Source organism: Mauremys mutica, chromosome 11 (assembly GCF_020497125.1).
Source record: "Mauremys mutica isolate MM-2020 ecotype Southern chromosome 11, ASM2049712v1, whole genome shotgun sequence".
NCBI lineage: Eukaryota > Metazoa > Chordata > Testudines > Geoemydidae > Mauremys > Mauremys mutica.
Window position 1 is genome coordinate 80,090,474 of NC_059082.1, and position 25,468 is coordinate 80,115,941.

At 49.2% G+C, this 25,468-nt stretch overlaps 1 protein-coding gene across 7 annotated transcripts in view; it reads right to left on the bottom strand.

The window, feature by feature from the left end:
• Positions 1 to 18,662: 18,662 nt before the first annotated feature.
• CACNA1H (calcium voltage-gated channel subunit alpha1 H) overlaps positions 18,663 to 25,468 on the bottom strand; it is a 590,082-nt gene continuing 583,276 nt past the window's right edge. For all 7 annotated transcript variants that reach the window (XM_044981153.1, XM_044981154.1, XM_044981155.1 and 4 more), the window contains 2 exons: positions 23,140 to 23,318; positions 18,663 to 21,511 (listed from right to left, as the gene is read on the bottom strand). In XM_044981153.1, the coding sequence (XP_044837088.1) occupies positions 20,321 to 21,511; positions 23,140 to 23,318 (1,370 nt within the window). In that variant the 3' untranslated portion in view covers positions 18,663 to 20,320. The remainder of the gene's footprint in view (positions 21,512 to 23,139; positions 23,319 to 25,468) is intronic.

Consider the following 25,468-nt stretch of genomic DNA (forward strand, 5'->3'; position numbering starts at 1 on the left):
CTGTTGCAGCTTTATATCTTGAGCACCGGGGGGGCTGAAATCTCAGTTCAAGAATGAATGGAGTTTTCAAGGTGGGTGTCAGGTAGAATATATTATTATTATTTGTATTACCATAACACCTGGGAGCCCCGTCATGGACCCATTGTGCTAGGCATGTACAAAGTTAGAACAAAAAGACAGTGCCTGCCCTATAATATTGCCCACCAAATGCCCCTACAGTTTCAGGTGGATACAGGCTTCCTCACTACCTGTTCTAGGCTCTGCTACAGCACTAGGGTGACCAGATCACCACACTAAAATATCGGGACCCATTGGGGTGCCATCAGCTCCATCCACAGTCCAGCCCTGCTCCTCTTAGACTCCGCCCCCACTCTGCCCCAGGTCCCGCCCCCTTCCCACTTGCCCCCCCCATGCCCATCCTCATTCTCCGGCCTGCTGCTGGCTTGCTGTGTCCCTCCTCAGTCCCCCACCCACCGCTCGCCTCCTCACCTGCCCGCCACTCACCCCTACGGCACCGACTTCCCCTCTGCTGGGTGGGTGCTCGCCTACCCACCCCCCTTCCCGCCTCTGCACTGCCCTCACCCCGCCCCCATTCCACCCCCTTCCCCCAAGTCCCCGCCCCTGCCCTGCCTCTTTTCCGCCTCCTCCCCTGAGCGTGCCGTGTCGCGTACCTGCTCATATCCGCTTATTCCCACTCCCTCCTAGAAAGCGCTAAGTGCTGCCAAACAGCTGTTAGGTGGCAGGAAGCGCTGGGCGGGTGGGGGGGGAGAGCGGGGACGCGGCACGCTGAGGGGTTGGGGGGGAGAAGGAGGCGAGGAGGGTGGAGCTTGGCTGCAATTTTCCCCCGTGGGTGCTCCAGCCCCGGAGCACCCTAGGGGTCAGTGCCTCCCTCCCGCTTGCCTCTTTACCTGAATATCGGGACAAATGACGTTCTGACTGTACATTGATCGGGACACGGGACAAAGGGTTAAATATTGTACATGTTGAAGTGTTTTTATGGATGGGGGCCCTTAAGATATTGTTCAGTGTTGCTGTACACCATTCCACCACTGCAGCGTTCCTCCCCAGAGCTGGCTGCATTTCAATGGCCAGAATATGTAGTGCTGGGGAATCTGATAGGATGAAAGGTGCTGTAAGATTGTAAATAGTGTTAGAATTCATTGTCACAGGCTTTAGTCCACTAATGCCTAGAAGTGGGACAAATACAAAACAGGAGGGACATGAGAAAAATAAGCAGCTCAGGGAATTTTAAATTGATATTACATGTATTTCATATAATTAATTACATTGAGATATGAAAGAACTAATATTAGAGTCACTAACATTTTCTCAGTGTCACCATGAAGAATTTTTACCATGAATACAGGTAATGATTACAAGACAAACCAACATACACGCCTTGTTTTTTCAATGAATACTAGTGTGTTGTATAGTAAATGCAGACAGTAGAGCTTACTCTGCTATTACTGCTGCATTTGGATTACTATGGAGTACCACAGAGCTTTGCTTAATGCTTTTTTTTTTTTTTTTTAAATAAGGCAACACCAGGTCTGGGAGTGCATCTGAGTCTCAAATGAGCCATTCTCTTTAAGAAAGGAGGGACAAGGGAGAGATTGTGCATGGTCCTCAGATCCTGTGTAATGCTACGTTACCTTATTTCACCAATCTGCTGTACAGAGTAGGTCCCGTTCTGCTGGACACAGGGTGGTGCAGCCGAGAAGCGCAGCGTGTGTTCCATTACAGGCAGCACCTGGCAGAGAGGTGAGAATCTGGGTTGATTGACAAGATAATGGCAAAAAAAGTAAAACTCTGCTGCCCTTCATGCTCTGCTTAGCCTGGGAGATGGGAATGGTACCAGCCAGCTAGCACCCGCCTGCTCTCTGGACAGGATAGCTCCTGGCTCAAGATACCGTGTCATAACACCTGGGTGCAGTAGGGAAGTGAGTTCCCATGAGCCTCCAGGATAAGGCTGAGACTGCTGCTGGTGGGAGCTCACTAGTCTGGCTGCTTGTGTGCAGATTCTCACGGTGACACAAGGCTCATTGGAAATAATACCTGCCTCCTACAAAGCACTTTTCAAAGTGCACCCCACTTTTTAACCTCACAACACCCCGTGAGGCACGGCAGGGCTATTCTCCCCAGATGGGAAACTGAGGCACAGAGAGGCAAACTGACTTGCTGAGGTCACACAGGAAGCCTGGGGCAGAGTAGGGAACGGAAGCAAGTCAGAGGCTAGTGCTCTGACCAGGGGACCACCCAGCATTCTCACGGGCTCACCTCCCTGCATGGGAAAAGCATCTGAAGTGCTCACAGGCATGTACGGACTCAGGCTAGAAGAGGACAACCAGAAATCCGGCCAACCTTCAACCAACCCTGCCCAGCAACCACCAGCTTCTGGCCAAGGCCACCTATTTGAATAGGGGTGGAGAAACCCACCCTACATTGCTGTGATGGAGAGGAAATGAGATGCAGAGCCACGCATCGCAAACCCCACCATGACAACTGTCCCACTTGTTAGTAGCTACCGAATGGGCCGGGGAAACCGAACTCCCATGTCACCCTTCCCAGGGCAGGCTAGGGGCACTGCCAGGGGGGATGAGCCCTGCATAGCTACGGTCACACAAAGGGTAAAATCTCGCCATGGGAGAATTCATTCTGTCACTGTAGCACCCCCGTGGCCCTGATCCTTGGGTCTAGCTTGCTGAGTGAGGTACAGTGATAGCTCAGTGGTTTGAGCATTGGCCTGCTAAACCCAGGGTTGTGAGTTCAATCCTTGAGGGGGCCATTTAGGGATCTGGGGCAAAAAATCTGTCTGAGGATGGGTCCTACTTTGAGCAGGGGGTGGGACTAGATGAACTCCTCAGGTCCCTTCCAACCCTGATATTCTATGACCACACCTTTGTAATTTGTTGGACTAGCCTCTGGCATAAAGTAGGGTAGGCTGAAGGTTGCTCTAATTTGCACCGGGAGGCCATTCCAACAGCTGAAATTAGCTGGAGCATGCTCTGGCCACACCCCTTTCCCTGGCCACAGCCCCTCCAACAGGGATTGCAAAGAGACAAGGCATAGAGATATATGCATGGGCCTGCCCGTTAAACTGGCTTCTTGGCTCCTTTTCTGTTCTGCAGGGACATGGGAATCTGGCCCCAAACTTTCTCGACAGAGAACAAAAATCCAAGGTCCGAGTTCTGTTTGGCTCTGTCACACCATACGTTCTGAGCTGCCACATGGCTTGTTTTTTGTGTCTATTTTATTCTCCCAGGCATGCCAGGAGCAGGGCCAGAATAACTTTGCAGTGAGAGTCTGTACTGTTTGCTTACTGCAGGCTTCCGGTTACTTAGGAACACAGCTTGAAAGGCTCTGGCCTGTGCTGTGCAGGTCAGACTAGATGAGCAGAATGGACCCTTCTGGCCTTAAAAGTCTAGGAATCTATTTTAAATTCAAAATTGCCATTGAAGGAGACAAAACCCAACCCTGTTATTTCAGTGGAGCAGGGAGTCTGTGAGTTTCCTGAAACCCAAAGGGGTTTGTAAAACCCAATGTGTTTGGGTGCTTTTCCCCCTCAACTCCACGAACAGTCACCTGCCACTAGTTAGTATCTGCAGGTGTATTTGTTATGGAATCTGGGATCTCTTAGGCATCTATTATTATCTGTTGGCCAAGGGTCTCAGTCACCTGAGAAAAGAACCCTCACTCAGGACACTGATCACTGTTGCTACTACAAATTATCCTTGGGGATCAGAGGGAAAACAGGAGACATACTCTAAACACTAGACAAAGATGTAGATTCCAGCCATTCTGACCATGCTACTGATGAATGATACTTTTGCAAAAGGCTTGTAACAGGATGCATTAAAAATCCTAATTAAGACCCCCCCAGAAAGGAAGAGAGATGGCCCTGAGTCATTAAAATACATCCCTGCATTAAAAGCTTAATAGGCAAGGTTTAATGGATAAAGTCAATTTAATTATTCATCCTAAAAAAGCTTGTACAAATATCAAACACGTTTATTAGTATTCATGCAGCCGGTACCATCTTGTAATAATGACAGATTAAAGGCTGCATCTAATTGCACTGGGGATGGATTCAGATTTCTGTTGGGGATATTTTCCACCCTAGCAAAGAGAATTAAAATCGATACAGTCAAAGGTTTAACCTTGAAGCGTGGAACATCTGTAGCTCAGCCTCAACCAGTAATTTTCACAAGGTCTTCTCCCACCCCCTTCCCCTACAAAATGGTTTCCTAAGTATTGTTTATTCTTCATTTCTCAAGGCTTCTAAAATGGCTCCAGTCAAGCATAGGCTGAAGGGATTATGACCCTCCTGCATTCACTGCATTTATTAAAATGCAGCTTTAGGTGATGAATCGACAGAGATGGGGTGTAAAATAACCCCATAAAGCTGAAATTAATCATATAATTAAATAATAATATTCTGCAGTTACTCAGAGCTTTGCATTTGGGATCTTAATTACCTTAAACCTCACAACAACCCCTGAGATAGCTCAGAGTTATCCCCATTTTACCGGTGGGGAACCTGCCACACAGAGACGTTACATGATTTGCTCACACAGCAAGTCAGTGACTGACCTGGGATTAGAACGCAGGAATTCCTAGCTCCCACAGCTATGCTCAGACCATTAGACAGCGCTTCCTCTGAAATTCCAAATAAGGTTTTCTTTGCAGTAGTTATGGTCTAAGAGCTCAGAGACTCACTTCTGGAGAGAGAGACGGTTTCCCTACTAGCAAGGACAATGGCGGGCTCAGAATGAAAATTATCACTGCCCTGAGGTATGTCAGAAGGCCTTGGGTACCCGAAAAACTTGCCCCCCCATTTTGGACCTGGACAAATAAGCTACGAGTGCAAATCTGGATACGTGTTCCTCCAGCTACCCATCTGCACCCTGCCAGCACGTCGCTGGAGGCACAAGTGCTCAGACTGAGCCCCGCACTCCAGCTGCCAGTGCTATTTGTTCCTGCAACCAAAATGCAGGGGGACATTTTACATCTGCACCCACAACAAAGGAGCCCAGCTTTCTTCTAAAGAAACGGAAAGAGAGCGACGCAAACAGAAGCCACGAATCGTAACAGTTAGGGCCTGGTCTACGCACAGAATAAGCACTGGTTTAACTAAAGGTGTCACGTTAAACTGAGTTAAAACAGCGCAACTGGGTGTGTGGACACACATATTATTTAAACGGAGGTTGCCATACAAAGAGATACTAGATTAACATCACATCCTTCATTAAACTAATGCAACTTTGTGTGGTTAGACTAAGCCAATTAGGCTCCTGCTTCCAATTAATATTAGAGATTCACCCAGGTGGCGCTTGATCTGCAAGGAGGCCATGTTCCTTTGGGATTTGCCACGATGAGGATGAGGATGATTCCAATTAACGTATTTTTTACAGTTGATGCCAAACAGCATTCAAAAGGTGTCCGACCCCTGTGACTGGGGTGTGATCACGAGAAAGAGGCCGAGAAAAGCCCTGTGGACTGGCAGATCATGGAATCCTGCAAAGCTACTTGATGAGTTTGAGGCTCAGGTGGGCTGTCTTGCTGTGGGAATGACCGTCTGTTTTGCTGCACTTTGCGAGTGCTCTGCGAAATCAATATGCCGTGAGCATGCAGGAGGAAGTCACAGTCACTGGAAGGGAAAGGGAACATTGCTGTCCCTGGGAAAGACCTTGGCTGGACATTGACTAACGGTTATCTCAAGAGTTAACGCTCCATCTGCCGTATGATGTATGTTCCCGTTGCACTGACAGGATGCCTGAAAGTTGCATAGGCTGAAAACTTCCCTTACATGGGAGAAGTCTACTGTCTTCCCCCTAGGCCTCCAGTGATGAAGTGTTCAATTAAATGACTCTCTTAATGAGCTTGGGCTATAAATGGTGGTGCTGAATCTCCAGTTGTACTTCTTGCCAAGAGATTTTTCAATTTGTTTGTGACTTAGAAGGGAGGATCATGGGGAAGTAAAATCATCAAGGCATTAGAAAGTGTGGTCCGGGTGCAGAATTGTCACAGCATCAAAAGCGTGAAAGGAAGAAATAATGGATTTGATTAATGTCACCACCTTTTATGGCTGCAACTAGCTCACAAGCTTCTCCAATGTATGATCCCGTTTCCCGATGCAATGAGTGCACCTTCGGTTTCAAGCTGAGAGTCTGATCATTCTGAATATTCACTGAAAACGTGCTGTTTTGACATAAGTTCCAGCCAGTGAGCTGATTTGCGGGGCTATTCATGGCAGGTGAATGCAAAAGGGCACAAACACGAGTGAAATAAAAACGATTAACAGTTTGAACAGCTATTCACAGACATTTTAGTGCAGCATTTGCCCAGCTCCGGCTTTCCTACTTTGCAGGCCACTGTGCTGCGAAATGTTAACAGTGAGTTATGCCACGGTGCACAGTAATCTACACTGCAAAATGTATTACACATACAGTGTACTTTTTTTCCCTTTTTCTATAGACCAGTTGTTTTTACAGGCGCTCTTGTGGCTTCGCCTGATATTTAAAAAGTGTTCCATTTTCATTGATGTAGGAGCAAGTTTTCAACCCTGTTCCTGATCTGAGCAGGGGGGCAGAATTGTAGGATGGCTAGGGGGAAAAACCAACCAGAGCCACGTGGCGAGATGCTGTTTTTTAGGCGTGCCACTCCTAATCCTTTAAGATATGATACCGAAGCTCTGAAATGTAACAGACGGTGCCCTCGATGGCACTGTGGTTTCAAAATCCCTTCTGCAAATGGCAACTTGTCCTCTGCTACCAAGATTAATTCTTGACCACTATTTGCAGTGCTCGGTTGGAATTGCTCAATCCTAAAAACACCAAAGCAAATTCTCAAGCCTCATATTTTCAAGTGCTTTTAAAATATCCTTTCTGAACGTACGGTACCTGACCCAGGGCACTTACGCGCTTTCTGAGCAGCACACAGCATCAAGGGCGGCCGAGTAAAAGGTCTTCCAGGAGCACTGCAACTGCAATTGTGGTGACTTACTGATGAGGGTTGCGCTAAAATCAATACTACATCCTTCCTGTTTCGCCTTAATTGAGTGGTTCCCGGTACAGGGCTAGGCGACAGCACTCCGGGGAGCCGTGCAAATAGCCGAGCTGCTGCAGCCTTCACGCCCAGGAGTTAGATACAGCCGCGGGTCTCTCACTGAGAGCACAACGAAACGATTACACTTTAGTCTGGGAAATGAGGCTTTCCCTTCAAGCGGATTTAGCCATTTCTGTGCAGATTTGTTCTCCCCGGGTGTGTAAAGGACACCGTCGGCATGCAGGAGTATGTTCTGCGGGGGAAGTGCATGGATATATGCCAGTAACCCTAAGAAGACACTCCGGAAGTTCCAGCTTTTGGATAAAACTGTGCTAACCCCTAGCCCCCCCAATCAAAAGGCCAGAGAAGCAGCTGGAAATGAAGGTCTTTAAAATGCTTTGGTGCATCTTTATGAGTGAAACAGGGCCAGGTAGCAGGTAGCAAACCATTTTCACCATCCGATGTCTCTAGATTCCCTCCGGGTTTATATAAATGCAAGAAACCAATAGAAGCAGCCCAGGAGACCCGCCAAAGCATACACAGAAGCATGTGATCTCATTGCTGTGCCCTTTGACCTTCCTACCCCACTCCCCCTTGTTCCATCTCTAGTAACGTTCAGCTTGAAAGCTCTTTGGGTCAGGGACCGTGCCTTTCTAGGTGTCAGGAATCAGGGCCTGAAGGCAGAGCCAGTCTCTTGGCACCCTAACGCACGCACGCAGCTGGTCTGTAGTAGGCTACCTGATTGGTGGGAAAAGTCAGCAGACTGGATCTTAATTTACAGCAGCAACAGTTGTTCGGTACCTGCTCAAAGCATTTACCCACAGCTGCTGGTTCCCGACTCTGCCCGTGGCTTGCGTCACTCCAGGGAACTTGACTCTGACCCTAGACTCCAATTCCTGGCTACCGACTCCTGCTCCAACCACTAGGTGTCACTGCCCACGTCCCTGAAACTAGGTCTGCAGTGAAGCTCCTTGCATGCATTTGGGGGGGCTATAAAATATTAAATAATGATAGCTTGGCTTGAAACACCTTTGGTTGCCCCCGACGCGCCAAATCATGGGGTTTGCCACCTTTTCTCAGACTATCAGACATAGGGTGACCAGATGTCCTGATTTTATAGGGACAGTCCCGATATTCGGGGCTTTGTCTTATATGGGCACCTATTACCTTCCACCTCCTGTCCTGATTTTTCACGCTTACTATCTGGTCACCCTAATCAGACAATCATTTTTGTCCAAAGCTGCTGTGGCTGGGTCCTTTGTCCTGGAACGCTGGGTATTGGTTCATTCACAGAAGGGGACTATCAACAGTAGGTCAGATGGGGACCTAAATTCTAAACATGACCATAAAGTTTCATCTCCAGCTGCACATGTGAGAGAGACAGACAGACTCAGAAGGTTTGGCCTGGATCAGATAACTGACCGAACGCTTGGCTGGTTCTCTGGAACTTTTATGGAGTTACCTGAACGGCTTGAGCAAGAATTGGGGCTGAAGAAATCATTCAGCCAAGTGCTAATATCAGAGCATTAGGACTTCCTGGCTTTAGTGAGCCACAAGAACTTGTCTTGTGGTATTTCCATTTCCAGAGCAAAGCAGTTCAGAGTGGCTTGAGACATCACGGTGAACAACCAAGCCAGGCACTAGTCAAACTTTCAGGAAAGTAAAAAAAAAAAAAAAAGGTGTCCAATTTGGTTGTGTTCATGTTGTGGGGAAAGGTTCGTTATTCAGTGTTCATACGACGGTAGCACCTAGAGGCATCGGCCAGGCTGGTCCCCGTCATGCTAGGTTCTGTACAGATAGTGTCAATTCCCCAAGCAGGTCAGAGGCAAAAAGTCAAGACCCAGCCAATGTGAAGACAAAACAAGCAGGTACCAGGGGAGGGACGTTGAAGCAACAATAGCAACAGGGTGTTTGAGCACAGATCGGTGGGGTACAAGGAGAACATGTAGTTAAACCAAACTGTAGCCGCACCCACAATCGGAGTTGCACTCGGAGGTATTTTCTGCTGAGAGGACACTAAAGTAGCCAGTGGTGGATATTCAGCATGTTACCTCCCGCCCAACAAAAATGGGTTCCCAATGGCATCGTGACTGGAACTGCTTTGTATATGAAATAAAAGCCAAATCACATAGGAAGGTGAATCAAGCGGCTTTAAAAACAGCCCTGCGCAACAGCAGATTCCTGGGCGGTGACAGTTCTGCATCCTGATTTCAGCTCTCAGAGGATGCAGAGGTCAGAGGCAAAACTAGGCATATTTTTTTCCCATACTTGCATCTGTCTCCTTCAAGATGCTTCAACCCTCCTGAGAAAACAGCAGGCAAGAAACAGTGCCGGCGAGGTCATTTCCCACAGCCTCTGTTGTGAGATGACTGGATCCACCAAGGTTCAGACTGTGACGGGATAGCATCCTTGCCCTGGGAGCGTACGAGATGCTTTTCCTGCATTGAGAGAAAACAACAAAGAGGGCTGGGACTGCAGAGCACAGGCTAGGGGGCTCTCTAGCTGCATCCGTATTAGCCGCTCCTCTGCCGGGCGCTTCTGCAGTGCTGGGCATGGGCATTCTTTTAAGTGTCAACGTGCTGGAACCTTGGTTCTTCTGGGGCGATGTCTCAGTGGGGTGGGCCAGCTCTCTAGGCGTGGCCGAGCTCATCAGCTGGCATGGTAGGCAGCACCAGAGAGAGAATAGCAACATTAGATAATTAGCTATGGGGTTTGCACAGAAGAACCTTAAAGGAAAGGCCTGTTCACACTTTGGGAGGAGACACGGTGCAGGCTCATGACTTGAAGTTAAGAGGGGTAAAGCCAGGCAAATATCTAGATGAGTTGATATACCCCCTGGATGACCTGTGTGCACCCCCAGGGGTACGCGTACCCCTGGTTGAGAACCACTGCTTTAATCCACCTCTCAGAGAGGTGGTAACCAGGTTGATGAAAGCATTCGTCCATTGACCTAGCTGTGTTTACACTGGGATCAGGCCGACTGGGGCATGAAATTTTACACAGCCCTCAGCAACGGCGCTAGGTCAATCTAATGGTTCAGTGTAGACCAGGCCAAAATCTCGTTATTTTTAGGACAATATCATGATTCTTTGCTGCCTGACTGGTGAATTTTGAGGTTTGGCAGGATTGCTGCTGTGTCTCACCCTTGGGCAGTGGTGTTGGAACAATTTGTAGTGTGTGTGTGTGTGTGTGTGTGTGTGTGTGTGTGTGTGAGGTGCTGAGAGCCATTGAACCAAGCTGTTAACCCTGCAGATGATGGAACCCACTTCAAGCCAGGGGGTGCCGCCCCACCCCCAGCACCCCTAGTTCCAGCACTCCTGAACTTGGGCCCTGACAGATTGAGAAAGACAATGTCCGTGTGCACAGGCCTGCATCTGTAGCAGCATGACTGTACCCCGAACAAAAGGTGAGTTCATGACTTACCTTACTGAGCTCCTCTGCACTCTCAATTCCTAAGGCACCAGTGAGACCTACCCCCCACCTCCCAGAGCTGTTTTCGAGTCCAGTGCCTTGATCTGAAGAGGAACAAGTTGAGGGGAAGACAACATTTTGCAACATGGCCGACGTCTCCCACTCTGGAGGAACAGGATGGCTTTAGGAGCCAGATGTAAAGCAGGATGAAAGACACTGAATCCGAGTGCCAGCGCTGGCACATGCAACATTGGGGAGGGTTTCAAACTCAAGCTTACTTTGTCTGCCGAGACATCTGCAGCCAACGACGCTGTTATATCCCCTACGCTGGAGCCCATTCAACCAGAAGCAGCATCGCCCCTGTTCTCGCATCCTCCATCACTAGTAACTAGGTGCTGCATTGCTGCAGCTGAATTATGCATGGAGTCCTCCCCTCACATGTCATGAAAGAGAACACAATGCGCGCTTGGCTTCGCCTTTCAAAATCAGCCGGGCTCGTGCCTGATGGGAGGCCCTTCAAGCTGAGGGCAGGCTTCTGCGAGCTGCCGTTTAAGACAGCAAAGCCAGTTTTTAAAGGCCCCCCCGTGAACAGGAGACCCCATCCCATCCCATCCCACATCAAAGCAACGGGTTCCTCAGCCCAGCGGCACCATGGAACTGTCTGACGTAGAGCGCGGGGATGCACCAGGCATGCTGGTGGAGCGATGGCTGGTTCTGCAGATGGAATGATTTGAGCCGGACTCTTGGGACATTTCTTCCTATATGCCCCCACCCCTGGGTTTTACCCTCAGAGGGGTGCAACCTCTCCCTTAGACACAGTACTGTGGAGGAGAGGCTGTATGCACTTCTTCCTTTCCAAGGGCATTCAGGAGAGGGATGTATCCCAGAGTTTGGAACACTCTGAGGTTCTCTTTAAGGATCCCACTGGCAGGCTGATAAACCTTCTCTGGCTTCTTTCCTCGGCTCCCACAGCAAACTCAGGGTCATGGAATTAGTGAGGCAAAAGGCACAGGGCCTGATCAGACGAACACCTGCAGCTCCCAGGGAAATCAATGGGCATTATGGATGCAGAGCATCTGTGAAAAGAAGGCCCAGTTGGCCTGTGCCCCAGGGCTCCCGACAGTGTGCTTTCGCAGGATTCATTTCAGTGTCACAAAACTATCGGGACATTTTTCATGGCTTGCTTAATTAGCTACAGCAGCACAGGGGGGGAGGGGAAAGCCGCATATTCACACAGATAAGATGTAGCCAGTCTGTCGCCTGATCAGAAATTAGCTGTGACTTCTGGGAAACAAAGCCGTGCTTAGAGAGGAAGAATGGTCCAGCGGTTAGGCACCAGTGCGACCTGGGTTCAAATCCCTGGTCTGCTATATGCTTCACCTGAGGCAAGTCACTCAGGGAAACTGAGGCACAGAGTCACTATGTAGAATGGGGATAACAGCAATTCCCTACCTCCCAGGGGTGTTCTGATACTACAGTAATGAGGGATTCTAGAACAACATCTGAACCAAATCCGGTTTAAAATTACTTCTCTCCTTGCAATCAGACAGACTCGCTCTCACAGTGGCTCTTTGGGTCACAAAAGCAGCTCCTGCAACCTACTTTCAGATGCTTTGTTTTTCGCTCATGACAATGCTCCTAAAATCAGACCCACCTCCTCTGGCTGGGGACACGGGAAGCAGCAAAGCTCCGAGAGAGATGTGCGCGGGACGCGGCAGACGTGCAAGCGGACTCGACAGCTTCACTCGCCGGCATCTGTGGTGGTCAAGGCAGGCCTCGGAAAGGCAGGTAGCTGGAGCATTGGTGGAGAGCCTGTTTGTCAACTCGCTCTGACAGATGCTAAAGGCAACGGAACGTGTAACTAAGCAATTTCGACTTGTGAAGCTTTCCCACTGGCGCTAGAGTTCAATTAAACACCTCTTCACTTCTGGATTAAATACCCCTGAGTCAGGGGCTCTCAGCACAGCCTTGTGAATTAAGTGTTTCGAAGCTGATGAGCCATCTGAACAACACAGAGCTTTAGGAGGCAGCGGCATGTTGCCAATTGTGCTGCACAAAGTCAGGAGCCAAGTCTCCCTCTTGGAGCTCAGCTTTCCCGGCCTGGAGCATTTCCCTCGGGGAGTTAAAGCAGCTGACGAATGGGTGCAGGTGAAGAATTGGTACCGGAGCGTCTGGCTGATATTCTGTTGCTGTGGGATGTCTTAGGTGCTGAGGCCTTGTCAACAAGAGTCCTCATTGGAGGAGTATCTTAGGGGATGTCTTTGCTGGGAGCGTGCTTCCCAGCATGGCCAGACAGACACGTGCTAGCTCCGTTCGAGCTAGTGCACTAAAAATAGCAGCGTAGCTAGGGGTGGCACAAGCGGTGGCTTGGGCGAGCTACCTGAGTATGTACCCAGGGGGTGGGGCAGGTCTGTACTTGGGCAGATACCCTCAGTTCCCACCTGTACTACACCCAGCCACCCAGCTGTTTGTAGTGCACTAGCCTGAGCAGAGTGTGTGTCTACCCAACCTGGGAAGCAGGCTCCCAGCTGCCGTGTGGACGTACCCTTAGCATGCTAATAAGCTGCCCAGAAACAAGCAGAAGGGTCCACTATTCTTGCATGGCAAGATTTAATCCTTTGGCTGGACAAGCAGGCTGAGATTAACCCCTCCCCCGACCCAGTCTGACCCTCCATCCAAACCAAACTTTCCCGGAGGTTCAAAAACAGGTGGATAATTTTTTTCCCTCCCAAAATGATTTTCACAAACTCTGTCGGATCCTGGATTCAGGTGGAAGCCAGATTTCCAGCTGCGTCACTCAGAGACATCTGTTCCGTGAGGAGAGAGTCAAATCAGGCCCATGCTATGTCTCTGTCTGGTTTTAGAATTGGTTTAGCTGAACTGGTTAAAATTATTTGCCCAGTGTCGATTGGCTGAAAGTGAGGATGCAAATAACTGGGCCTGCAAAAATAAATAAATAATGGAGATCTGCTTAAATCCAGGTGGAAAATTAGTCCCTCCAGGTCCAGTTTTGATCTGATTTTTCATTGTGTGTGTAGGAAAGGTCATGTACAAAATACAGGTTCCTAAGTTTTAAGGCCAGAAGGAACCTCTATGATCATCCAGTCTGACCTCCTGCATAGCACAGGCCAGAGATCCAGCCAGCGATTCTGGTATCAAGCTCATAATATCTGGCTGACCTCCTGCCCAGCTTCCCCAAAGACATCCAGTGTTGACTGAAAGACTTAAGGGATGGAGAATCTACCCCCTCCCTAGCTAAGTTGTCTCATGGCTAATCACCCTCCCGGTTAAAGATTTGCACCTTATTTCCAACCTCGATTTATTTAGCTTCAACTTCCAGCCATTTGGCTCTAGGCAGACAGATGTGCAGATGTGACTGAGAGTCGGGTTATGCTACAAGACCCAAAGAAAAGACCCCACCTGGTTTGGTTTCCAAAGGTAACAAATCAGCAGTTTTAATAAGCAAATGTAATAAATCCGCATTCAGGACTCGTATATTCGTGTTGATCAACCCGGTAAGGATCAGTAGAATGTTGGCCTCATAACTAGCCCTTAACAATCCTTACTGGACTGGTGACAGTGGATGGTCTGATCAGTTAACGAATTCAGAGCATTTCATTCTCGGTTTTGCTTTTGAGAAAAGAAACCACTCAGCTAGACTGGCGGTGAATCTTCATCGGTCACAAGGGTTTCAACTTAAACACACTTATAAAAACCATTGAAAAGTTATACAAGTGGGACGGGAAAGCGAACTTTTAGGCTCTGTGTGAGACTAAACCACCCCTCGAGCGACGTAAGTTTCTCCATGTGCACAGCGGTATGTCGGCGGAAGAACTTCTCCTGCCGACAGCTTCTGCCGCTTGTGGAGGTGGCTTTTTTATGCTGATGGGAAAGTTCTCTCACCTCAGTACATATGGTGTCTTCATCACACGCGTGGCAACAGCCCAGCTGTACGTACAGACATGGCCTTAGAAACCCGTTTTGCTTCACGTTCTTACAGCTTGGTGGTTAAATGGCAAGATTTATTTTTATTTATTTACTTCTTTTTTTTTTCCTAAAAAAGCCTAACAACATTTTCCTTTCAGGGCCAAGACGTTAAAGTGCCAGAAGTTCCTGCTTTGAATGGACTTTTATAACCCAGCGATAAAACTCTGGTAACAAGAAGTTACAAACAAAACCTGGGTGATCCTAAAGAAATGCCTCTGCTCCACAAGTGGAGAGTTAGCCAAGATAGAGGCTTTCACTGACCTTTACCATTTCTCCCCCAATCTGTCCTATACCAGTTTCAGATGCATCGGTCATGCCTCCACATCATTAAGCTGCTTTGGTATCTCCTGTGACTTCATTTTCTCTTTCCTCCAGTGTTGTTCTAGCTGCTTACCATACATTGGTCATCGTTAGTCACGGGAAAAATGTTTTGGGAAAGGCGTAAGGCAAAAAGAAGGTTTGTAGGCCTTTTCGCCATCTCTATTTCAGACGATCTCAGTCCATTTCAAAACACCTTGCTCCTGTTCCGTTCCCGGTGTTTTTACCTCCTTTCTTCTTGTAGTCATAACATGTTCACAAGTGTTTGTTCACGTCTATAGAGTGACACTGTAACATGAGCCACTTGTCAGGCTGGTGCTTACAGCTTCCTACATCTGCTTCAAAGCCCTCAGCATTTATTAACAACATTGCACTCAAGCCAAACTCATCCAACGGAGGAACTGCAATTTCAAACACACCAAGCTGTTCTCTCCGTTTCGTAGAGCGTGGCTTAGGGGACAGAGCAGAGAGGTGGGAGACGGGATTCCTGGATATTAGTCCTCACTCTGCCACTGATGCAGGGTGGCCCTGGGCAAGTGACTGAGGCTTGTATCTTTTCATAAGTGCCCATTAACACTGGGAGCCCCAAACTTGGTACAACCAGGGTCTGACTTTCAGCTCTGTGGAGAGCCCCCAGCTCCCCCTGAAGTCAATCAGAACAGCAGCCTGTGAAGCATCAGGCCCTCGGTGTCTCAAGCTGGACTCCCCAAAATGGAGGCACCGAAAATGAGTGGGCACTTTTGAAAACATAGGGCTTACCTGCCTCAGTTTCCCGGGCTTTAACTTAGGTATAATGACCCCAGCGTCACCTACCTAGGAACGAGTGTAGCGAGGGTTAAGGGTTTGGGGGCATTGTCAATACCCAGCAGTGAGCGTTTCCAACTTAGCTTTTGGCCACTGCTCACAGTATCCCTGAGCGAGTCCTGAACACAGGGCAGGGCCTGTCTTTTTGTTCTGCGTTTGCACAGGCACGATCGCAATGCGAATGACAACAAGAAAATCGCAATGATGTATAATAATTTATAAAACAACAGTGAACTCCTCAGCCACAGCTGATAACTACTGGCCTGGTTTAAGCTCCTTCAGCCCAGCACAGAAGTTGTATGGGGGGGGAAAGAAACACATGCCCCCCTGTCCTAGGAAGACACTTGCCATGCACTGCTGTAATAGCCTTTGGGTCAATGTACCGCCTGTTCCTTGTGAATTACTCAGTAATGGAATCAACTCATTAACAAGACAAAGGAGAGCGGGCCCCAGGGCAGATGATAAATAAGGAGCAGGGCAGGTAGAAGGAGTCAATGTATTAAAAGGCCACGTTTCCAACAGACACAGGCACACTCGAGTTCAGCATACAGCCGAGACCCCATAGATGGGACACTGGGGCTGGGGAGCTCACTGCCAGAAAGCCATTCTACACGGTACACACATCAGCCCTCCTCCTGGTGGACCCTAACCCTGCCCCTGGGCTGCTTGCCCTGCAGTGCCGCAGCTCTACGGATGGATTTTCAGGACCGGGACCTGCCGAGGGAGAATCTGGGTCTGAGCAAAGGGCTGCATTTGAGGTGAGTTATCTGATTCTGCAACTTCAGTGAGTCAGGCAGACACGGTGTCACACCTGCACCACGGCACTGATGCCTTCATGTGGGGGTCTGCCCTGGGCCTGGGGTTTGGGATCAGCGTCGCTGCACATTATGGCTAGAATCTGAAACGAGCACCCCAAGTCTCCCCTCCCACACACCTGCTCTTCCCCCCACCCCGTCTCTGTCTCTCCCCTTGTCTAGATCTCCTGGCTGACTCTCCCTTCTTGCCTGGAGAGGTTGATCTCCCGCCACAGCGGTTGGCAGCTCCAGCTCCACTGATGGGCTCCTGTTTCCACCCTGCCTTCGGTGGGTCTGTCTACACTGCCATCATGGGATGCGACTGCAGCTGGTGTAGCCTTGCCCGAGCTAGCTTTAATCCAGCCAGCTCGGGTACCAGCCCCGTGAAGCTGCAGCCGCCGGGCTTCAGAGCAGCCTGCACCAGACCCTGGGTCATTACTCAGGTGGCTAGTCCACACTGCCACAGCTTCACTGCTCTGTGACTGCCGCGTAGACATACCCTCTGACGGAGCAGCAGCCCCTGTAGAGGCAGCTAGGCTGGCTCCCCCTCCTCAGCTCCAGTTGCTTTTCAGGGCTCTGGCCTGGCCCCATCTACACTGATGAGGTAAATCGCCTGAGGAAACTTCGCAGCAATATGTGAACTTGCCATGAAATGTGTATAAAATCTGAAATGTGGGTGCTCCCAATAGCTCCCCCTGTAGCCAAATCTGTCAGTTCCCCCCAGATCCCACTTCCCCATCCATTAGTCGCCCTTCCCAGTCCTCCTTCTTTTCTCCTCCTCCCTCCACATCCCCCCGTTTCCCCTCCTGCCCGTCACACACGGGTTGGTCTCAGCAGTAGCGGCTGCCACACCGCAGCAGAATCTGGCCCTGCGGCGCTCAGGTGTCAGCTGTCATGCCAGAACACGAGCAGTGTGGGGAATTGACCCGTTTGCCTTGTTTGACGAGCAAACCTCTTAGTCTTCTAATGATGCAGAGCTGTAATTACAAATCCACAGACAACACAAGGGGGGGGATAGTTTTTCCTCACATTTGTTTTTAGGGGGAGCATCAGAGGGGGAATATTCTCTTTTACAACGAAGCCCAATCATTACAGCCAAATGCTGTAACGCACAGCTGCTTGGAGGGGAAAAAATGGGATATACCGGGACGTGGCGTTTGCCTTAAAGCTGAATTCGCTTCAGAACAGAGAGCTTTTGCTTTTCCAGTCTGTTGGTTAATTTGCAATCAAGGGAGTGTGTCACTGTCCCCAAAGTGCTATTAATAATTACTTTTATGGTGCATTTTTGGAAGTCCTCGCCATCCCGCTGAGCTGGGATCATTATTTACACTAATCCTAACTGCTTTTTAATTACACAACACAGGTGCTCGTAGGCAGCCTACGTGTAATGATGGCACGGAGGCGCCGGAACATATGGAAAGGCTCCTCCCGCTAGGTAAGGGATTTGCGCACTGGTTCAGCATTGCTATAGATGAGTGCAGCTTGGAACTGGTTTAAGAATACTTGATGCCAGTGATAGCCGGGGGAAAGGCAATTTGGAACCGGGTCCTGCAAACCTTACTCACATGAGTAGACCCTAGTTAGCAGTCCTGTGCAAAACATGCCATCTTCTCAGCCAGAAGAAAAAGGAAATGTGACAGGTTCTGGATGGAGGCAGCTGCCACTGGCAAAATGGGCCCTTTTGAGCCGCAGCTGCTTGGAGCTGCCAAACTGAAAGGCAGGCTGGGAAAGACACTCCTATTATAGAGCAGTGGTTCCCAAATTGTGGGTCGTGACCCCAAATGGGGTCGTGCCATCAGCAGATGGGGTGGCAGCGATCCCTCCTGTCTGGAGGATGCCATTTTGTTTTGCACCCCGTGACCTCACATGCAGGGTGCGTGCGAGGTCACTAGACAAGGAGGACGCCATTTTGCATCGCACAGTGTGACCTAGCACGTAGGGTGCATGCGAGGTCACTAGACACGGAGGATGCCGTTTTGTTTTTCCAAATGGCATTCTTCATGCAGTCTGGGGTTCCCAGGAAATACTTCATCCAAATGGGGTTGTGCTGGCAAAAATTTGGGAACCGGAGAGATGGGGATCCGGACACAAGCAGGGGGGCAGCTGTGTCTTCAGCCACCACTGTCCCACAATCTTCATTGATAAGGAGGTCAACAGGACTACTCACTGGAGTGAGGGTTGCAGGACTGGCACATCTCCAGATTTTGCAGAACAGCTAATTCTGACCGTGTAGCAGAAAGTCAAGCCACGCGTCCAGTTTATACAGTTTAATACATGTGAAACAAGATACATTTTTTCTGAGTAATGAATGCATAAATAACAGAAGATATACGTGAATGCATAAATATGAGGCGGCATGGAACGGAAAAAAAAAAGAGAGAGAATTATTATTTTGCTGCTGCTGTCACCGTCGCAGCCGCCTGGCGCTCGATTTTACCTCGCACCCTCGCGTGGTGTTCGCGTGGTTTATTGTTTTCATTAAGCAGCAGCAGCTTTCCATTGGTGGAGCTGTCGCATGGAGAAAGGGGGTTGGGATGGAGAGTGGGGGAGGAAAGATTAAAAAAGGAAAAATAAAAATACAAGTTGGGGGTGTTAATAAATGACTTTAATTCTGCTAGTGGCTTCATGTTGATCCTATGCTGCTAGTGAAAAGAGGCCTTTCCACATGGATTGAGAGTGCTAGTGGGCTTGTGTGGCTCTGTGTGTGTGTGTGTGTGTGTGTGTAGGGAAAAGGAACACAAAGAGTGCAAATGATACAATTACTGATCTCACCTTCTTTTCAAAGGCATCACGCTATGAAGAAAACAAATCATTAGCTTAAATGCTTACAAAGAACATTATCTAAGACAACTCTTAAAACCTTTACATACTGTATCAATAATTTACTTTGACTGCAGTAAACAAAATACATTTCTTAAATAATTTACTATTTATTTGTTTTCTTTTTTCCTTTATCTCTCTGTAAATTTCTTTTTTTTCCTTTTTCTTTTTTAAACTCAAGCAGCTTTGCTTGTGCACATTAGTTCAGATTATTGCAACATTTAACCTGAATTCAGTAAAAGCAAAAAAATAAAAATAAAAAAGGACAGTTTGTACAGACAAGAATGAATAACTTATTATTGCACTGGCTACAATTCAGTAGTGATTTGGTTTTTTTTTTCTTTAGAGAGGACATCCTCTAAAGTACCAAAGTAAAATAAATGGAAAGAAAGAGAGACTTCAAAAAAGCATCAGCTGTGAATAGAAGCCAGCAGGATGATTGTGGAGGGAGAAAAGAGGAAGGAGAGAAAAGAAGAATGAAAGCAAAGAAAGAAGAGAAACATTTGGGGAAAAAACCAGCCTTAATAATTACTCCCACATAAAACCCAAGAAAACACCTCCTGTTTGGGGAGTCGGACGTAATGCAAAAAACAGTATCGCTTCCCTATAAAAATATGTGCATTATGAAGAGAGAGTTTTTTGTGGGTATTTTTTTTGTGGTTTTTTTTGTAGCTTTTGTATCTCACAAATACATTATTTCTATTTATATCACTGCCGGTCGACAGACAATGTACAGCTCCCGTCTCCTGGGCACGTCTGCATACTGCGGCGTCTCCGCACGATAAATGGTGCCGGTTTAAAAGTCGAGAACGTTTAAAAAACAAAAACAAAACAAACGAACACAGCCCGAACCCAAATCAATGTGATTGAGGCCACCTGGGGAAAAAAAAAAAAAAGCAACTCCATCTTCCCTTTAGAAAAGAAACACGTTTGCATATCCCCCTCCCCCGCTCTGCACCTTGTGTCATTTCTGTATTACTTTTTGCAAACCCAGCCCCCAACAGCGCTTAGGAACGAGTGACTGGGGGGGGGGGAAATCAGCCACGAACATGTGGCTTTGCAGTCCCTTCCGCACAGGGGTGCTGTTTCAAAACCACATCGGTGTCAAGCCCTTGAGACTCCCCTCTCCCGCCCCTACAAAGCTATACTGGTTCGTCTATGTCTTCATCTGTTGCAACAGTCATAGGGACCAGTCCGTGCCGCCTTATGGGGCTCTTAGTAACGCCTAGAAGCTCTTTGTTTTTCTCAGGGTTGTTGCACTGAGTTTTTAAGTGATCCAGCTTTTCCAGTTCTAGCGCTGCGGTGTCTGGCCGGGAGTCCCCGGACACCACGCTGGAGGGCGTGCCCTGGCCGCTAGCTGAAAGGAGATCCGAGAGGCTGCTCGAGGAGCTGGGGTCGGACTGCTCGAAGGAGAAGTTTGGGATTGTCAGGTGCTCCCCTCGACACGTGGGCTGGACCCGCCGTTCTGCTTTAGAGGCCTGCTCCCCGGGCTGATTGTCGGCCAGGTCCAAGGAGTCCCTGTACGCGGTGGATTCGCACGACGGGGTCCTTCTCCTCAGCATGCTGTTCTCAGAGGCTTTGGTACGTGAAGCCGCGCTGCTTTCATCCTCCATGGGAGGATCTATAGAAATGCAAGGTGGGCTCATCTTCTTCTTCCTCCGAGCCCCGTGGATATACTCCGACTCAGACTGAACGTGGACAGGAGACCTTTGCTTCCCTTCCGCAGGCTGTTCCAAGCTACCATCTCCATTGTCAATGGAAGGGCAGATCTCGATGGAGTGCCTCCTTTGGTCGTCTGCCCAGTTGGGCTTGTCCAGGAACCCTTTCGTATCAACACTGTAAAACTTCTTCAGGTCTCTCTCTCTGCCGTTGCTCCCGGCCAGGCTGGCTGTGCTGCAGTTCTTGAGGGGGGCTAGAGATGAAGCCGGGGAGATGAAAGGAGAGAGCGAGCGAGTCCTGATTTCTGGCTGCTCTTGCCAATCTTTCACCGAGCTGTTTATGTGGCTGACTTCTTCGTCAGCCAGGTCTGAGGATTCAAACAGAGAGTTCTCGGGGCTGGCTGGGTTGCTGTTTTGACTGGAAGGCCTGCTCGGAATACTGTGCTGGCTGTAAGTGTGCTTGCGGGTACGAACGCTCGAGCGTCGATGGTGTGAGGATGACGTCGGGGAATGCGGGGGAGTGCCCGGCTGGGCGAGTGGGCTCGGATGGAGCAAAGCTGGACCTAAGCTGCTCTGGGACTGCTTCTTCGCCTGCAGGCTCTCGCTGGACTCAGCTTGCAGACTGTCCTTGGAATCTGTATTCTGCCCATCCAAGGAATCCGTTCGAATGGCCTCCTGCAATGCAAGCAGAGACAGATGGGACAAGAGCACAAAGGTCTCTCAGGAGTCACAAAGGAGCGCTAACAAGACACGCTTTTAGCCGTGGACGTGGCATGTGACAGAATCAGCCTATGCCCAGTGAGTTTCAGAACTGGTAACATCACCGCAGCTGCCGCACTGACTAATTATCATTAGTGGAGGTTCATTTGGTATAACGTGGTAACAACTGGGCTAACAGACAGACACACGGTGGGTAGGTCATATCTCAGGTATATTCCAGCCTTGCCTGTATGTGCAGGCCTCTGATCTTCCCAGGCCTTCTAAGCCTTCCTGTTTTATCTGTAAATCAGCATAAAGTCCTGTACCAATACACGCTATCAACTCTCATGCTACAGGCACCAGAGTCAGCTGGGGGTCAGGAAGGAATTTCTCTTCAGAGGACAATATTGCACTATTTGGTACATTATGCAAGTTACATAGCTTGGGTTTGAAGCATCTGCGCTTGGCCACTGTCAGAGCTAAGGTACCAAACCAGATGGAACATCGGTCTCTGTTCTAATATGGGTAATATTACTTCTTCACACAACACACAAGTCAACCTGTGGAACTCGTTGCCAGGGGATGCTGTGAAGGCCAAAAGTCTAACTGGGTTCAAAAATGAATTAGATAAGTTCATGGAGGATAGGTCCATCAGTGGCTATAGCCAAGATGGTGAGGGATGCAACCCCATCCTCTGAGTGTCCCTAAACTTCCAACTGCCCGAAGCTGGGACTGGACAACAGGAGATGGTTTTCTCGACAATTGCCCTGTTCTGTTCATTTGCTCTGAAGCACCTGGCACTGGTCACTGTCGGAAGACAGGATACTGGGCTAGCTGGATCATTGGTCTGACCCAGTGTGGCCGTTCTTATGTTCTTATACAGAGTCAGTAGTCTTTTGTGGCACCACCATTAGCAAATACTGAAAGGCAACGCCTCGAGTAAAACACCAGCAGCTTTGACTAATACAATCCCAATCATTGTCAGAGTGAGCCCATTAGGCCTCTTGCATGCAAAACGGGAAACCAGCTGACTGACTTGATGTCACCCAAGTGTATTTAGCCATACGGCACCTGAATTAGAAACATTCTGCTCTAAATCAGTCACTGCAAGCTCTGTTCTCAGAGTGCGGGCCACAGGTACGTGACTCCGGCTAGAACTATCAGTGTGCCTCTGAGGCCTGGAGATGGCCCAACAAACAACCTCCGCAATTATTTTGACTAATGCGGGGTTAACAGAAGCTTTGCACAACATGGAAGCACGTTCCTCAAATGCCCATTCAACCCAGCCTCTCCGACATGGCCGATCTGAAATTGGAATCTGTCTGTGTGTACTGAATCGGACACACTCAGGGCACCGAGACTGGAAATCGATTTGAAAAATACAAAATCATAAAGGCATCCAAACTGATAGGAAAGGTCGCCAGGATTATATTGTGCTCAAATAGCTACTCTGTCCTATCCTGGTCTGCTCGCAGCCTTTGGGAAACTCCATCTGTTCTTGTTTTACAACGCTGCCACTCAAAAGAAGAGAGAGCCAGAGAGATGATGAAGGGGAGGGAGGACGGAAAAAGTCTGATGGGAGAGGAGAGTTCATCGCCTCCTACCTGTCTACACAGCAGCCTGTTGAGGCTGGGAGATCGCGACGTGGACTGTGAACGAAGGATCTTCCATGCGTCACAGCTGTCGCGGTGAGAAGTTACAGCAGTCACCTGAAGCGACTCCCTTGGGACTCTCAGAGAGGAGCATGTTTCCACAGGCTGGGAACGGATGGAGGTGACAGACCCTACAAAAGGAGAGAGAACACTAGCCACGGCTGCCGGACAAGAGTTGTAACGTGTGGGTTTGTGAGAGCGTTCGCTGCAGAACCAGGCTCCAAGGATTTCAAAGCACACAGATGTGGGGTAAGGAAACAAAAGTTAATTCAGTGACAAGCCAAATCAAGCCACACAATATCTCCTGGGCAGTCGGAGTAGAGCCTCGGGGTCCTGACTCCCATTCTGCTCTAACCACTAGACCACACTACTTGTGTAGTGCAATTGTAGACCACGTCTGGATAAACACGTCTCCTAGGTGGGCCTGTGAAAAGCTCGTGATTATTGTTCATTATTCGTATTACTGTAGCATGTAGAAGCCCTAGGGACGGACCAGGACCCCAGTCTAAATGCAGATGGTTTTTCCAATGATAACTGTCTCATGTGTGGGCCTGCCCTCTATTGCATACTGCTCAGCTGGGGTGTCCTAGGCCCTAAGCTGTTAGCAGAGCCTCTTCTTCACTTCACGTGCTAGGGGCTTATTTGGGAGGGAGAGGGAGAGGGGGTCTGAAGCTCCATACTTGCAACCTCCCCATGTGGCTGTGGGTTGGGTCTGAATAGGGAAGTGGTCTAGGTTCAGAATTTGGATCAGATGGAGACTAGCGGTTCGATCAGGATACTGTAAGTCAGGGCACCTGGGCTCTATTCCCTGGGCTGCCAACGACTTGCTTACGGCCCCTTAACCATCTGTAAATTGGAGACACCACCACTTAAATGGTGCTTAATTCATGGTCCCATCCAGTGCCTAGCGAAGTCAATGAGAGTTTCGCCATTGACTTTAGACCCAATGTAAGTGAAGAGCTTTGAGATCCTCAGCTAACGGTTACATAAGCTCAAAACATGATCTATTGCTATGGTTACTGATGCAGGAGATCCTGCACGGCTGATCCTGGTCACACTGAACCAATTTGCTACCGTCGCAGGGGATTCAGGCATCGGTCCGTCCGCCTGTGACACACAATAGTTTCGTCTCCTGAGAGTTGTAACATTTTGGTCTAATTCAGTGGTTGGCTTGGTGATGTTTAGTGGCCTCTGATATACAGGAGGTCAAACTAGATCGGGGTGGCCAACCTGTGGCTCCGCAGCCACGTGCAGCTCTTCAGAAGTTAATATGCAGCTCCTTGTACAGGCACCGACTGTGGGGCTGGAGCTACAGGCGTCAACTTTCCAATGTGCCAGGGTGCGGGGGGGTTGCTCACTGCTCAACCCCTGGCTCTGCCACAGGCCCTGCCCCCACTCCACCCCTTCCTGCCTCCTCCCCTGAGCCTGCCGTGCCCTCGCTCCTCCCTCCCCCCCCCGCCAGAGCCCCCTGCACACCACCAAACAGCTGATCAGGAGGTGCGGGGAGGGGAGGGGGAGGCGTCGATCGGTGGGGTGGGAGGTGCTGGAAGTGGTGGTGGGGGAAGCTGATGGGGGGCTGCTGACGTATTACTGTGGCTCTTGGGCAATGTACATTGGTAAATTCTGGCTCCTTCTCAGGCTCAGGTTGGCTACCCCTGAACTAGATGATCTGACAAGTGGTCCCTTCTGGACTAAAACTCTATGACATCAACAGCATAGAGACTGCTGAGCCTGGCTCCGTAGCCCTTGATGAATGTGCAGATATTCTCTCTGTCTGCACCTACTCCCTCTGAAAAGCGACCCCCTAATCTCAGGGATCAACCTCGAGTCATTAGTTTCCCCACTCACAGTTCCTGCTTCCCCAGCTCATTCTGCAAAGCAACCTTCTCCTCTCAGCTTCTGCTGCTTTACCAGAGTTTCCCAGTTTGTTTTAAGAATCGCCTGCTTTTTGGCAGCAGGATTTACTGTTCCTCATTAGCGCACGCGCCAATGTCTGTTTTGACATTGCTGCTCCACATACAAGCACAGTATCCATCACACTAAGGAATCTCACCCAGAGGTCAGTGAACTTGGACCTGTGACAAGACCCATTTAGACCATCTGCAGTTGCCTCTCGGCTAGCTGATTGCGTTGAGAAAAATGGGCTTTTTGGACACTTTTGTTTGTGGGGGGTTGGACCTTTTCCCAGAATATGCACGGAATATTTTAATGAATTTTATTCATCATCAGAGGGACTGAAAGAACCAGGCATAGCGCTGTTTGCGCTCCTCAGCTCTGGAAT